Raw genomic sequence first — 13882 nt, 5'->3', positions numbered from 1 at the left:
CCCTTCCTACCTTTCTTATAGTCTTCACTCCCCTCCATGTAATCTATGATCCAGTATTCTATGGAACCAGCTGTTCCTCAAACAAAAACACTCCACCCCCTATAATCTATGCATTCCCTCTCCCCCTTCTTTTTTTCCATCTCCTTCCTGTCACATTCTCTCTCTTCTTCCTTCTCTTTTTCCCTCTCTCCCTTCCGGTCTCATTTTTGCTCTTTCCCTCCTTCTGGCCCTAGGCTGATAACATAGTAGTTTGGACCTGCTCTGTTTCTGAACAGGCCAATTTATCCCTTCTTATGCCTCCTGGTAGGTACCTTCTCCTAGTGGTTTTCCAGACTGGTGATGAACTTAGTGTGGACACTTATTGGGCATCTCAAACTGGATAGCTCATGGACATCTTAAACTCAACATGAACAAAACAGAACTAAATATCTTTCCCTCAAAACTGTTATTCTTTCAAAGCTCTCTATTATTACTCAAAATTCCAGTCTAAATGGTTCAACATCCTAAGCCTTCCTTGTTAATTATGAGTATGTTCTGAATCAAAAAAAAAAAAAAAAAAAAAAAAAAAGGAATCAATTTGAGCAATTCGGGAGGGAAAGACCCTCAGAGTTTCTCACCAAAACAGCAATAATTGCTATTTATTATGTTCACTCTGAGTTAGAGTCAAAACAAAGACTAAGTGGGATTGGCCTTTTATTGGCCAATCAGTGAAAGCCAAAGTGATTGGGTTTAAAACATGGTCCTTAGAAATCTAGCCTGTGAACCCCAAGATACAGAAGGAGGAAGGTTTTCTGTTGCCTGATCCTCAGTGGGGAAGCTCCTATTCACAGAAGTTGTTCATCCTTGATTCCCAAAGAAACCATGACATCAGGGAGGTGATACCATAACATGCAAATCAAATTTTTTTTTGACTCAGTGAAAAAAGTCATTCTTTGCCTCATTTATTTCCTCCGCTTTAGTCACTGTATGGGCAGCTGCCTCAGTCAGATTGAGGTCTGTTGAAGACCTCAACCTAAAAAGGCCAAGATCTCCCACTACATTCATTTCCAGTCATCATGATCTACATCTGACCACTGGATCCAGAAGGCTCTAGAAGAGAAAGTTGAGGCTGGTGATCCTGAATAGCCTTCCCTCATTCAAATCCAATTTACTTCTTAGTAGCAGGGTTTAGAAGTGAGTGTCACCATACCTGGCTAATTCTATGCATTTTCTCTAGTTGTCCTCCATGTCTGAGGCATCATTCTCACCTTTGCATCCTGTCTTCAACCCTCAGCTAAAATCTCTGGGATTTTAGTCAATCCCAGTCTCCCTCAATCTGAAATCACCCCAATTTTATCTTTATATCTACATATCTTTTTTGCACACATTTCTATACATGTTGCCTCTTATATAGTATGACATGAGCTCCTTGAGGGAATAGTCTCCAGTGTTTTTTAGAGTGCCTGGCATATGCAGGCACTTAACAATTGCTTGTTAATTTGATTTCAGTCCTTTTCCTTCTCTATAGTTCCCATGCTATGTCTTACATAAGAGTCCTATAACAATCCATAGCTGACTAGGAAGACTTCATTCAGCAGTATAAAAAGAAACCAATCATAGCTATCTTTCACATGAACAATATCTATTTTTTTATTTTTGATGTTCAATTTTGTATGACTCTTTGGGATCCCATGTACATGCCAGGACCTTTTATCCTCCACAGTCTCTTAAAGTCTAGGTTCATGTTCCTTTTCCCCATGATACTATCAATCCATCACATCCTCTGCTATTCCCTTCTCCTTTTGCCTTCAATCTTCTCCAAGTCTGTTCAAGTCAAATCTCTCCAAATGTCTGTCTATAGTATATATACTCAAACTCTGTCTACAACAATCTTTTCATGGAAACTTTTAAAAAGGCAAAATTTATTGATGTCTCTTAAACAGACCAACAGCTTCATTTCCTTTAAGCCTCCTATACATGCCAATTATGTAACCGCAACAAAAAAAGATTCAAGGAAATCTCTTTCAAATTAGTAGGACAAGGGGAATGGGACTAATGTCATCTTATAGATTCCATAGGATTATTCTTTTAAAGACATTAAGACATTATTACTAGCAGGAACTCAAATACATGTAATATGTTTCTAATAAAGCATTTAGAAAATTAGAAAATCTCAAAATGAAACACATAAATAAACATTGAGTTTGGGAGAACAAAAGGTACATTTATAAGACTTACTTGAAACTGTTTCTCCTTCAAAAGTTCTTGGAATTTCTTTTGTTTCCACAAACAGAGGGCAGCTTTTTTCCAATCTACAGAGGGACAAGATAAGTTCTTCCAAGGTAGATCTACTATATCTTCTTGACAAATAGTTCCTCGAGCTTCCAAGTACATTCGAAGCACAAAAAATTGCACCTGAAATAAATGTAAATTATTTCAGTAAACAAATTTTAGAATTCAGAAATTGAATTATAAATGTTTGATGGTCCTATGGCCCCATTCACCATTCCTCTAATTTCCCAGACCACTAGTGAACTAGCTCCTTCCATTAGAATATAAGTTCCTTGAGGGCAAGTACCTCTCTTCTCTGTTTGTGTGCTCAGTGCTTAGCAAAGTACCAACACATGGTAAACACTTAAATGCTTTTTCAATTTCTTCATTTGGCTTTTAAACATCAACTTGAAACTGGGCATGAGGAAATTCAGAGGGATCGGGTCAGTTTTTTCTAAGGTTGATAAAAGTAAATTGAATGGGAGAAATTTGTTTTCTAATCATCCATTCACCAATGATTCAATTTGTGGCTCTGGGCAGAAGATCCGATTGAAACAATCTACATTAACCTTATGACTATCAAATAGAGCTTCTTTTTAAACTTCTTGAAAAGTAATATAAAACATTCTCAAATAAACAAATTATATTTTGTGTTAAAGAGGAAAATAAGTTTTATGTAATGCACCTCCACTTGTAAGGGCTGGTCTTTACCAACCAAGAATATATAAAAAGCTATTTTTAATAAAAGATGTCAAAGCAACTTTGCTTTGGTTTGTTAAACATATGTTTCTTACTAAGTTAATTAAGAGTTACATATTATTAAATAAGAGTTATATTGTGCCAAACAAACACTGAAGAATAGTTACATTTTGCAATGAGCTCCCATTCTGGGTCCTTCCTTTCAGTTCTTTTTATGTCCCAGAAAAATGGAGCAACAGGCACTAAACTGTTAAAACCTAGGATTGTAACATGGAAATAGGAAATATGGGATTCACAAATCTATTATGACCAATAGGGAAGAAGATTTTGTAAAGTGAATTATTTACTCATTAATTTACATTATAATTTCAAAGTTACTTAATGTAATTTCTGAGTGATTTTTAAGACTTCCAAGAGCGCATTTTCTACAGCAAAATAACGTTTTGGTCGGGTATACTTATTGTGTATCTAATTTATATTTTAATATATTTAACATCTACTGGTCATCCTGCCATCTAGGGGAGGGGGTGGGGGGGGTAAGAGGTGAAAAATTGGAACAAGAGGTTTGGCAATTGTTAATGCTGTAAAATTACCCATGTATATATCATGTAAATAAAAGGCTATTAAAAAAAAAAAAAAAAAAGACTTCCAAGAGCTTTAAGTTTATGTGCCCTTTTGCTGACTAAGTCTCAAAAATAAATATACTATAATTCCCTTTTGAAAGTGGCACTTAATTTTTTAAAAAGTCATTTACTATTTCCCCCAAAATAACTATTTTATTATTTATTTTATTTTTAAGTCTGAGTTCCCAATTTTCTACCTTTGATACCCTTCAAAACATAGAGAAGGCAATTATGCAAGTGAAATCATGCCAAACATTATCATATTAATCATATTTAGAAAAGTAAATAGAGAAAATTTTACTTGCAAAATTTACTGTGCAAAATTCATCGGTTTTCTCTTTGGAGATGGATAGCATATATTATCTTAAGTCTCAGGTTTTTCGACAATTGATTATCATTATAACAATGATGTCACTACACACAATCATCTTCTAGTTCTTCTCAGTTCACTCAGCATCAGTTCATATATTGGTCTTGTCTTGTTTTTCTGAAACCATTCCCTTCATCATTTCCCACAGTACTAAATAATACTCTATCACAATCATATACCACAATTTGTTCAGTCATTCCCGACAAGTATCCTCTCTATTTCGAATTCTTTATTACCACAAAGAGAATTGATATGAATATTTTTGTGCATATAGGTCTTTTTTTTCCTTCAATTTCTTTGGAATATAGACCTCAAGAAAGTTTTGTGGCCCTTTAGGCTTAGGTTCCCTACTATTCTCCAGAACTAGTTTACTATTTACTATTTTTAGTGTTGTTCTATTTCACTACTCCACCAACAGTTTATTAGTGTACATATTTTTCTCTCATTCCCCTCTAGTATTTGCCATTTCTGACAGGAGTGAAGTATTTTGCCTTTCTCTAATTTAATGATTCAGAGTATTTTTTCATATAACTATAGTAGCTTTGATTTCTTTTTCTGAAAATTGCCTATTTATATCCTTTCACCATTTATTAACTGGGAAATGGCTTATTTTTATAAATTTGGCTCAATTCTATATTCAATATATATTTGAGAAATGAAGCCTTTATTAGAGAAACTTTTAGTAAAATTTTTTGATATTATTTCATTGGTTATGATATGTTTTAGAAAAATTTACCTGATTATCCCTTTTAATTAGATTTACTTTTGCTTTTCCTTTATCTGACATCATAATTATCTCTCTCTTTCTCTCTATTTTTTTTTTAAATCAAAGCACATTAGACTCTGTATATGTCTTTTTCCCAAGAGTGTCGCTTGTAAACAACACATAGTTGGACTCTGGTTTCTAATCCATTATCCTGTTTCCATTTTATGAATGAGCCCATACTATTCACATCCATAGTTACGATTATTTTTCTTTCTATCCCATTTTCTTCTGCTGCTTCTCTTTTATCCCTTCCTTCCTCAAAATTTGTTTTGTTTCCAAAACTAACACCTCTCTTAATTTGCCCCCTTCCTTTATTATTATTTTTTTTGCTGAGATAATTGGGGTTAAGTGACTTGCCCAGGGTCACACAGCCATGAAATGTTAAGTTTCTGAAGCCAGATTTGAATAGGGCTGGTGCTCTACCCATTGTACCAACTAGGTGTCCCACTCCACCCTTTTTAATCACTCTCTCTGATCCCCTTTCACTACTATTTCCTTATTAGGTAAGTTACATTTCTATGTAAGTTCTATTTCTATATAGAACTGTGTGTGTATATATATATATTTTTTCCTCTTTGAACCAATTCTGATGAAGTTCAAGAATTACCTGCCACATTCCCATTTTCCCCTTCTACTATAAAAGCTCTTCCTTACTCACATCTTTTATGTGAGGAAAAAGTTTCCTCTTTCTACCTCTCCTTCCCTCTTCTCCTAGTGCATCCCTTTTTCTCCACCCTTTTTTTTTTTGGGGGGGGGGGTAAGGGAGGAATGTTATTCCAGTATGATCAACTCTTATCCATGCTCTCTGTCCATATAGACTTCTTCTTAGTACTCTAATGATGATAAAGTTTTTAGAAGTTATATATTACATCTTCCCATATAGGAATGAAACAGTTTAACTTTATTGAAGCTCTTAGGATTACTCTTTCATGTTTTTTTATAACTTTATTTAGTCTTATGTTGGACATTAAATTTTCTAGTCAACTCTGGTCTTTTCATCAGGAATGCTTGAAAGTTGTATATTTCATTAAAGATCTACTTTTTCTTCATGTATGATATAATAATGATAGGGAAATTCAAGTCTAGCTAGATAGCTCCTTTGCTTTCTAGAATACTGGAATAAAGTCCTCTGTTCCTTTAACATAGAAGCCATTAAATCTTGTGTGATGATGATTGTGGTTCCATAATATATGAATTATTTTTTTCTAGTTGCATGAAGTGTTTTCTGTCTTGGAACTCAGAATTTGGCTATAATATTCTAGTAAGTTTTCATTTTTCTATCTCTTTCAGGAGGTGTTTGGTTGATTGTTTTCCAATTTCTATTTTAATTTCTGGTTCAAGACTATCAGGGAAGTTTTCCTTGATAATTACTTGAAATATAAGTTATAGGTTCTTTCTTTGATCATGACGTTTAGGTAGTCCAATAATTCTAAAATTATCTCTCCCCTTGATCTATTTTCCAGGACAACAGTTTTTCTGATGAAATATTTAATGTTTCCTTCCATTTTTTTGTTCTTTTGACTTTATTGTTTCTTGATGTCTCATGGAGCCACTAGCTTCCATTTGCCCAATTCTAACTTTTATGAAATTATTTTCTTCAATGAGATTTTGTATTTCTTTTCCCATGGGAAAAGTTTTTAAGGAATTCTTTTCTTCAGTGAATTTTTATGTTCCTTTTACCATTAGGCCAGTTCTGTTTTTTAAAATCTCATTTCCTTCAGTATTTTTTATACCTTTTTTACCAAGCTGAATTCTATTTTCATAATTTTCTTGCATCCCTCTTTTCTTTTTCTAATTTTTCCTCTATCACTCATCTCTTTCTTTAACTCTTCCAGGAAATTTTATTGGGCTTGGGTCCAATGAATACTTTTCTTTAAGGCTTTCTTTCTAGCTGTTTAAAAACTGTTGTCTTATTCTGAGTTTGTTTTGATCTTCTCTGCCACATTCATGGCTTTTTACGATCAACTCTTTTTGATGTTTGCTCATTTTTCTAGCCTATTTCTGGACTTTGAATTTTTATGTTAAAAGTTGTGCACTGTGCACCTAGGAGCAAGAAGGTACTATTTTTACACTTTTTTCATGGTGCTATTTTCAGAGGTAGTTCTGGGAAATTGCAAGTTTTCATTGCTTTCAAGGTGATGTGATCAAAAGAGAGGTGTGATCCCTGCTCTCTTGATCTGCACTTTTTATCCAGAAAGGCCTATAGTCCCCAGCAGCCAAAACCCCTAATGCTTCTGTTTGCTTTGGATCTGAAACCAGTGCCTTGTTCTTGAGAACAACCTCCAAAGAAACTTTTCTCCTTGGAACTCCCAATCCACAACTGCATATGGACAACAGAGCTGCAATGCCAGCTATACCTAAGGCCAGCAAATGATTCCCTGTAATACCCTCTGACCCTCTCTGTACTGGAGTTCCTGAAGTTGCTACTGCTACTGCTACTGCCATGTGTATAGGCTCAAGATGAGTCTCCATCCCTGTGCCACAAACTTCTCCTACCAATTTCTTAAGTTTTGGGGGCTGGAAAAATATCTCTCTAACATTTTGTTGGATTTATAAAATTTGGTTTGAGGTGTTATTTTAAAATCGTTTGGAGGGTAATGTTGAGGGAGTTCAGCTGGGTTGCTTCTAATTCACCATCATGGCTCCCCTCAATTTGAAATCTTTTTTGTAAAGGTAAGGATCTTTTTCTGACATGACAATTATTCATTAATATATCTATTTTGTAAATGTTGCTGGTTTTCTTAAAATGGTACACATGAGGAGTATAACCATCTGCCATTTATAAACTTATACAATTTGTGTCCACCTGGGCAGACAGCTGCAACAGTTTTGATGAAAAAACTCTGATAAATAATGTAATAAGTGTCATACATTAGCTAAAAAAGCTGAAGTCAACAAGGGACCTTTGCCTCTAGGCTAGAAATACACACTAAAGTTAAGCGGTTAGAGTACAATGTTAAGTAAAATAGGAAGAAATATATATCTACCTTTTTAACGAGGCCTGCAGGTAAACAGTCACATAAAACATCAAATGAATGGGAGGAAAATTTGCACAAAGTATAAGAAATTGCCGCAACACAAAACCTGAAATGAAAAAACAGAAAGGATATCACAGAACTTTATATAAAATTAGTCAGCCAAGTAAATTCATTAACTGGATCTGAAAATGTCAGTTCTATGAAGATGATCCAAAATTATATTACATTTTATAAAGAATAAGATAACCAATACTGGCAGCCAATCTATCCTATCTATAATTTGCACATAGCTATTTATGTATTGTCTCCCTCATTAGAATGTGAGCTTTCATGAATTATCTTTTACCTTTCTTTCCATCTCTAGAACTTTATAAATGTTTGTTGGGAAGTCAAGGAAAGACTACTTCAGATACTAGCTATATGACCCGGAGAAAATCAATCAATCTCTATTAGTCTCAGTATCCTCACCAGCAAAATGGGGATAATATTTCCTACCTCACAGGATTTTGTGAGGATCAAATGAGATGTTTTTTGTCAATTTTAAGGCTCAACATAAATGCTAGAAATTATTATTATTGCTCTTACTATTATGATGTTGCTATTCTTGTTATTGTTTTACATTCTTTTGTAAGGCATAATCCAAGGAAAGAAGACCCAGAATACCAACAACATTATAGGACTCACCACCATAATTATCAGATATAACTGTAAGTACCTAAATTAGGTACTATTAGTTATACAAAACAGTAATGTCCTAAAGACTTACAAATAAACACAGAAAATATATTATGTGTGTATATATATATATATATATATATATATATATATATAGTACAAGATTGGGGTGCATTCTTATGGGTAGTATTTGTGAAAAGAAGTTATTTTTAGATAGGATTGGAATTGAAAAGGAATTGTCTTCTCTTTTCCAATGATCAAGAATTATAGGAGTTGTTTGAGTAAGGGAGGGCAATACAGACACAGGTAAAGTAAAGGTTTATTGGTGGAAGTGGAGAGAGTGAATAAAGAAAACATTAAGTGAATTGTTTTAGGATGAAAAGTAGCTCAGGATAGTTGTTTAAGAGTAATCTGCTGAAAATGTTTATGATAGCCCTTTTTGTAATGGCAAGAAACTGAAAACTGAGTGGATGCCCATCAGTTGGAGAATGGCTGAATAAGTTATGGTGTATGAATGTTATGGAATATTATTGTTGTATAAGAAATGATCAGCAGGATGATTTTAGAGAGGCCTGGAGAGACTTATATGAACTGATGTTAAATGAAATGAGCAGAACCAGAAGATCATTGTACATAGCAACAAGATTATAAGATAACCAATTCTGGTGGATATGGCTCTTTTTAACAATGAGATGACTGAGGCCAGTTCCAATAATCTTGTGATGAAGAGAGCTAATCTACATCCAGAGAGAGGACTGTGGAAACTGAGTGTGGATCACACCATTGCATTTTTATTCTTTTGTTATTGTTTGCTTGTGTTCTTTCTTTCTCATTTTTTTCCTTCTTGATCTGATTTTTCTTGTGCAACAAGATAACTGGATAAATATGTATTCATATATTCGATAACATTGATAACATATATTTTTAACATGTTTAACATTTATTGGATTACTTGCCATCTAGGGGAGGGAGTGGGGGGAAGGAGGGAAAATTTGGAACACAAAGCTATGCAAGGGTCAATGTCAAAAAATCATCCATGCATATGTTTTGAAAATAAAAAATTTTAATAATAATTTTTTTAAAAGTAATCTGCTGATGTTGTGGGATGACATTGCCATTGTCAGCAATACAGTGAGCCAGGACTACTTTGAAGGACTTATGATGAAAAATGTTATCTACACCCAAAGAAAGAACTATGTATGAATACAGATTGAAGCATACTTTTTTTTTTTTTTGAGGGTTTTTGTTTTTGTTTTGTTGGGGAAGAGATCTATGTTTTCTTTCACAGCAAGACTTTTATGGAAATGTTTTGCATAATTTCACATGTGCCTTCTCAATGGAGGGAGGAAGGAAAAGAATTTGGAACACAGTTTTAAAAACAAAAGTTAAAAATTTGTTTTACATATAACTGGGAGAAAGAAGGATAGGAAGGAAGGAAGGAGAAAGGAAAGGAGGCAAAATTAGAGAGATGACAAGTTTAGACCTATATTTTAACCTAGATTTTAAAAAGGTACTTACAGAAAAAATACTTATACCTACTCTAATATGGGAAGGGGCAGATGCTCATGCTATATACATCCACATAGATTTTCATTCAAACACAATCTTTACAGTTTATAAGAGGAGAAGGGATTTCTCACAGTCCCTGGAAATTCAATGTATCCAGGCAGACTACTCCTTGTTCCCACAGCACAAAAAAGAATGCCTATTTGGATCAATACCTCCCACTAAATTGATGAAATAACAAATTAAAATACGGAGTGCAAGAGAATGGGAAAACTTTCAGATAAGACAAACATCATCTGGTTTTTGTCTGAAAAGACTACCTGAGCAAGAAAATAGAGCCATGACAAATGCTATTATTGTCATCTTCTTCCCATATAAAGCTTTGACTGCAGATGACATGATAACTTTTTAGTTTTTACACAAATGGACCAATAACAATGTAAATTAATGTGTATCAATATGAATTAAAACATTTCAGAAATCACTGAAAAGTAAAATATAAAAAGACTAACTAGAAAAAAGATACTTAAACTCATTTTTAGCTGTCATTAGCAAACAGTACTAGACAGTACAGTCCCTTTCTAGAACTACAGTACAGAATCAGGAAGAAATGATTTGGTTGACATAAATAATTTCATATGTGCACAAAAGGACATCAGTATTTAAAAGGGGGCCTTGGCCATTAACCAGGGAATAGCCAAATTTTAAAATATGAAGGTCATGAGATATTACTGCTATATAATAAAATAATATGAAAAATAATGAAGTGAGTAAAAGTAGGAAAATAGTTTACATCACAATGGAAAACTGAAATCTATCTAGTTAAAACAATCAAAGTCAGCCCTAAAGTAGGGATAAGAAAATTTATCTCTCTCCCTTCACTAGAGAGATGAATAGAGTAGAATGTCACTTTGATGGTGTGCAAATGAGTCTACTTTCCCCCCTCCTTTTCTCCTGCCTCCTCATCTTCCTTCTCTGTTACTACTCGTTTGTTTCTCAAGATTCAAATATGAACTTTCTGAGGAAGCATTATGTCAAATGAACAACTTTCCTTCATTCAGCTTCCCTAAGCTCCAATAAAATGTCTGGGGTAGGGGAGGAGGTGAACATACTAGGCTGAGAGGTATATCTAGAAAAGAGGGTAGCAACCTCTTTAATTTTAAGGATTTCAAGCAAGGCCAGACAATAACTATTGGGATGTGACAGGACCAACATCTACCAGGATCCTGCCCCTATCCCCAGTCCCCAATAGACATGAATTTTCCTAAAAGGCAACAAAGTTGTCCCAGGACTTGATTGTCCCCTGCCCCTAATGCAGCTTCCTAGTCACCTAGAGGCACACAAATTCCCTCCTACATGGAGTTTGGGGCCCTTCCATTTTGGTAGTTATTGGAAGACCACAGGAGTCACCAATTTCTACAAGCTAAGTGTCTCTGTATCCTTGCTGTACATCACTGTTATGTTAGGCCTAAGTAAACCTCCGTTTGTAAATTATGAGTTATCCTTTTGTTCCCAAATCAAACCTGAACAAAAAGGTGCTAGTGTCAGGCCTGCCTCTTAATAGGACTCTACTAGTAGGTGAAAGACCCAAAAGGAAGGAATAAAAAATAGAGTAGAAGTGGGAAAGGGAAGAAGAGGAAGAAAGTAACATATGGTTGGGAATGGATAGAATGTGATCAGCAATTGCTTTAGAAACCTCTTGGTAGTGATTACGTTTCCTAGCCTAACTTTGGGCCATCTTATAAATACATGGGCAGTTTCAAAGTTGTATAAACAGATCTGACATACAAAAATTTTAGAAGAATGGTTTGAAACCAAGAACTACAAATATTTTTTGACTAACAACTTTATGAAATGTAAGAGGGAGATTCATTTTAAGTACAATAAATTTAGCCAATTCTTTTGAACCAGTCAAGTAAATGATTTAGGCATCAAGGGAGCCAGGAAATGAGGAAGGCCTGAGTCTGAATTCAGCCTCAGACACTTACTAGCTTCATGATATCCTTCACATTACTCAGCCTGAGATTCCTCTTCTGTAAAACAGAAATAAAAGAGCACTAACCTCACAGGAATGTCATTGTGAAGATCAAACGAAGTTAGAAATGTAAAGAGCTTTGGAAATAGCTTATATATTTATATAGCTTAAAATGTTATATAAATGCTGGCTATCAGCTATTATAATGAAGGAAGGAAGGAAAGATCTTACCTTATGCAAATGGAAAAGGATTTCTGGAATCTACATGACAGAAGGTTTTCCCAGAATTCTGTGACCAAGTGAGTCTTTGCATGGGCAGAAGTTCCAAGAACCAATTCTGGAACCAAGGACTTAGATTCATTTAGGTGAACTGCCAGGGCAGCTAGGCCTAAAACATGAATGTCAGACAGGCTTTCGCCCTAAAATCAAAACAGAAAAATCATAAAAAGGACAGAAAAATAATTTAAAATGCCATCCAAAAATATGGTATTTATCCCAACACAATTCCACCTGAACTCCAACCACAGGAGATTGCCCTAGAGACTAGAATCTGCTAATGCTTCTAGAGGATTAACAACCAAACCAAAAATGAAGAAATCTGCTTTCAATAACTTTCTCCAAACTAGTGTCTTTGACATTCTACAGCTATTTCAGGAAAATGTTAATCCTATAAAAAAAAGCAGCTATCTTGACTGTAATCTGGTAAGGGCATATTCCCAGAAAGCCTGATTTTCATCTATTTTTCCAGTTTACCTGAGGCCACAAACCCAGATGCTTTGACAGAATAACTAGAGAAGCCATGAGTTCTTTCATTGCCCAACCTGACCTTTTCTGGTCTTTTCTCTCTTCTAATCTCACTGCAGGTGACACTGCTGATGTGACAGTATTCTCTCTCACCTTTCCTTTACTCTCTTGATTCCTCTTTCTCAGTCTCCTTATCTAGTTCATCATTTATGTCAAACTTCCTAATTGTGGGTATTCCCCAAAGCTCTCCTGGGTCATCTCTTCTTTTTCACTCTTGATCCCCAGCAGCTGCCATTATTTTAATAATCATAGATGATTTGATAGATGACTCCCAAATCTCTCTATATAATTTACATATAAATTTATATATATATATATATATATATATATATATATATATATATATATATACACAAAAATCCAGCCCTAATATCTCTCCTGAACCTCAATATCACATTACTGTCTACAGGGCATTTCAAACTGTCTCAGAGACATCACACATATTCACAGCATCCAAGTCAAACTTTTCATCTTTACCCCCAACTCCTTTTCCTGCCAAACTCCCCTATCTCTGCCAAAGGCAACAGACCTGTGATTGTTTCTCAGTTCATAATTTTATCATCATCCTCCTTTCTTCATTCCCTCTCACTTCACATTTCCACTTCTATATCTTTCTCATCTGAATCCCTCTCTTGACTAACAGAACCATCTCCTAATTCAGGCATTCATCAACTTTCATGTAATTTCAAACTACGGCAATGGCCTCTTAATCGCCCTGTTCAATCTACATGACTGCTAAACCGATTTTCTTTAAAGACAAATCCGAACATATATCCTCTACTCTCTAAATTCCACTGGCTCCCTACTGCCTCTAGGAGAAAATAAAAACTCCTCTTTTGAGTGTTAAGGGCCTTAATAAACTGGACTCAGCCTGTCTTTTAGTCTCATCACTGAAAACTCCTTGAGAATAGGAATTTGTGTGCTTTGTGAATGCTTTTTCTTCACTGACCTAGCACAGTGCTGGTTCACAGGAGACACTTAATAAATGTTTGTTAATTGACTAAGTCACAATCAAAAAGGAATATGAGTGGGAATGGAAACCCACTCTCTTTCCCACTGTCCTTGGATCTATGCCCTAACTTAGGGCATTACATTCAAAGCAGATGTAACCTTTATATTTTATCATTCTTGATATAATGATGAAGGTTGTGAACAGGATGAATTTTAATCAGCTGTGAATTAATTCTGTGAAGTAGAAAAGAACAGTTTTTCATGAAAGGGATAAAGACACTTTCT

General features: G+C 34.7%; 1 protein-coding gene across 2 annotated transcripts in view; it reads right to left on the bottom strand.

Annotated features, from left to right (window-relative positions):
- Nucleotides 1-13882, bottom strand: part of FANCA (FA complementation group A) — a 107273-nt gene that overhangs the window by 25158 nt on the left and 68233 nt on the right. For both annotated transcript variants that reach the window (XM_023495132.2, XM_023495133.2), the window contains exons 26-28: nt 12074-12261; nt 7696-7792; nt 2218-2394 (exon numbers count right to left, since the gene is read on the bottom strand). In XM_023495132.2, coding sequence (XP_023350900.1) covers nt 2218-2394; nt 7696-7792; nt 12074-12261 — 462 coding nt within the window. The remainder of the gene's footprint in view (nt 1-2217; nt 2395-7695; nt 7793-12073; nt 12262-13882) is intronic.

This window comes from Sarcophilus harrisii, chromosome 2 (assembly GCF_902635505.1).
Source record: "Sarcophilus harrisii chromosome 2, mSarHar1.11, whole genome shotgun sequence".
Classification (NCBI taxonomy): domain Eukaryota; kingdom Metazoa; phylum Chordata; class Mammalia; order Dasyuromorphia; family Dasyuridae; genus Sarcophilus; species Sarcophilus harrisii.
Note: the sequence above shows the minus strand (reverse complement) of the source record. Positions and strands in the feature narration are given on the sequence as shown.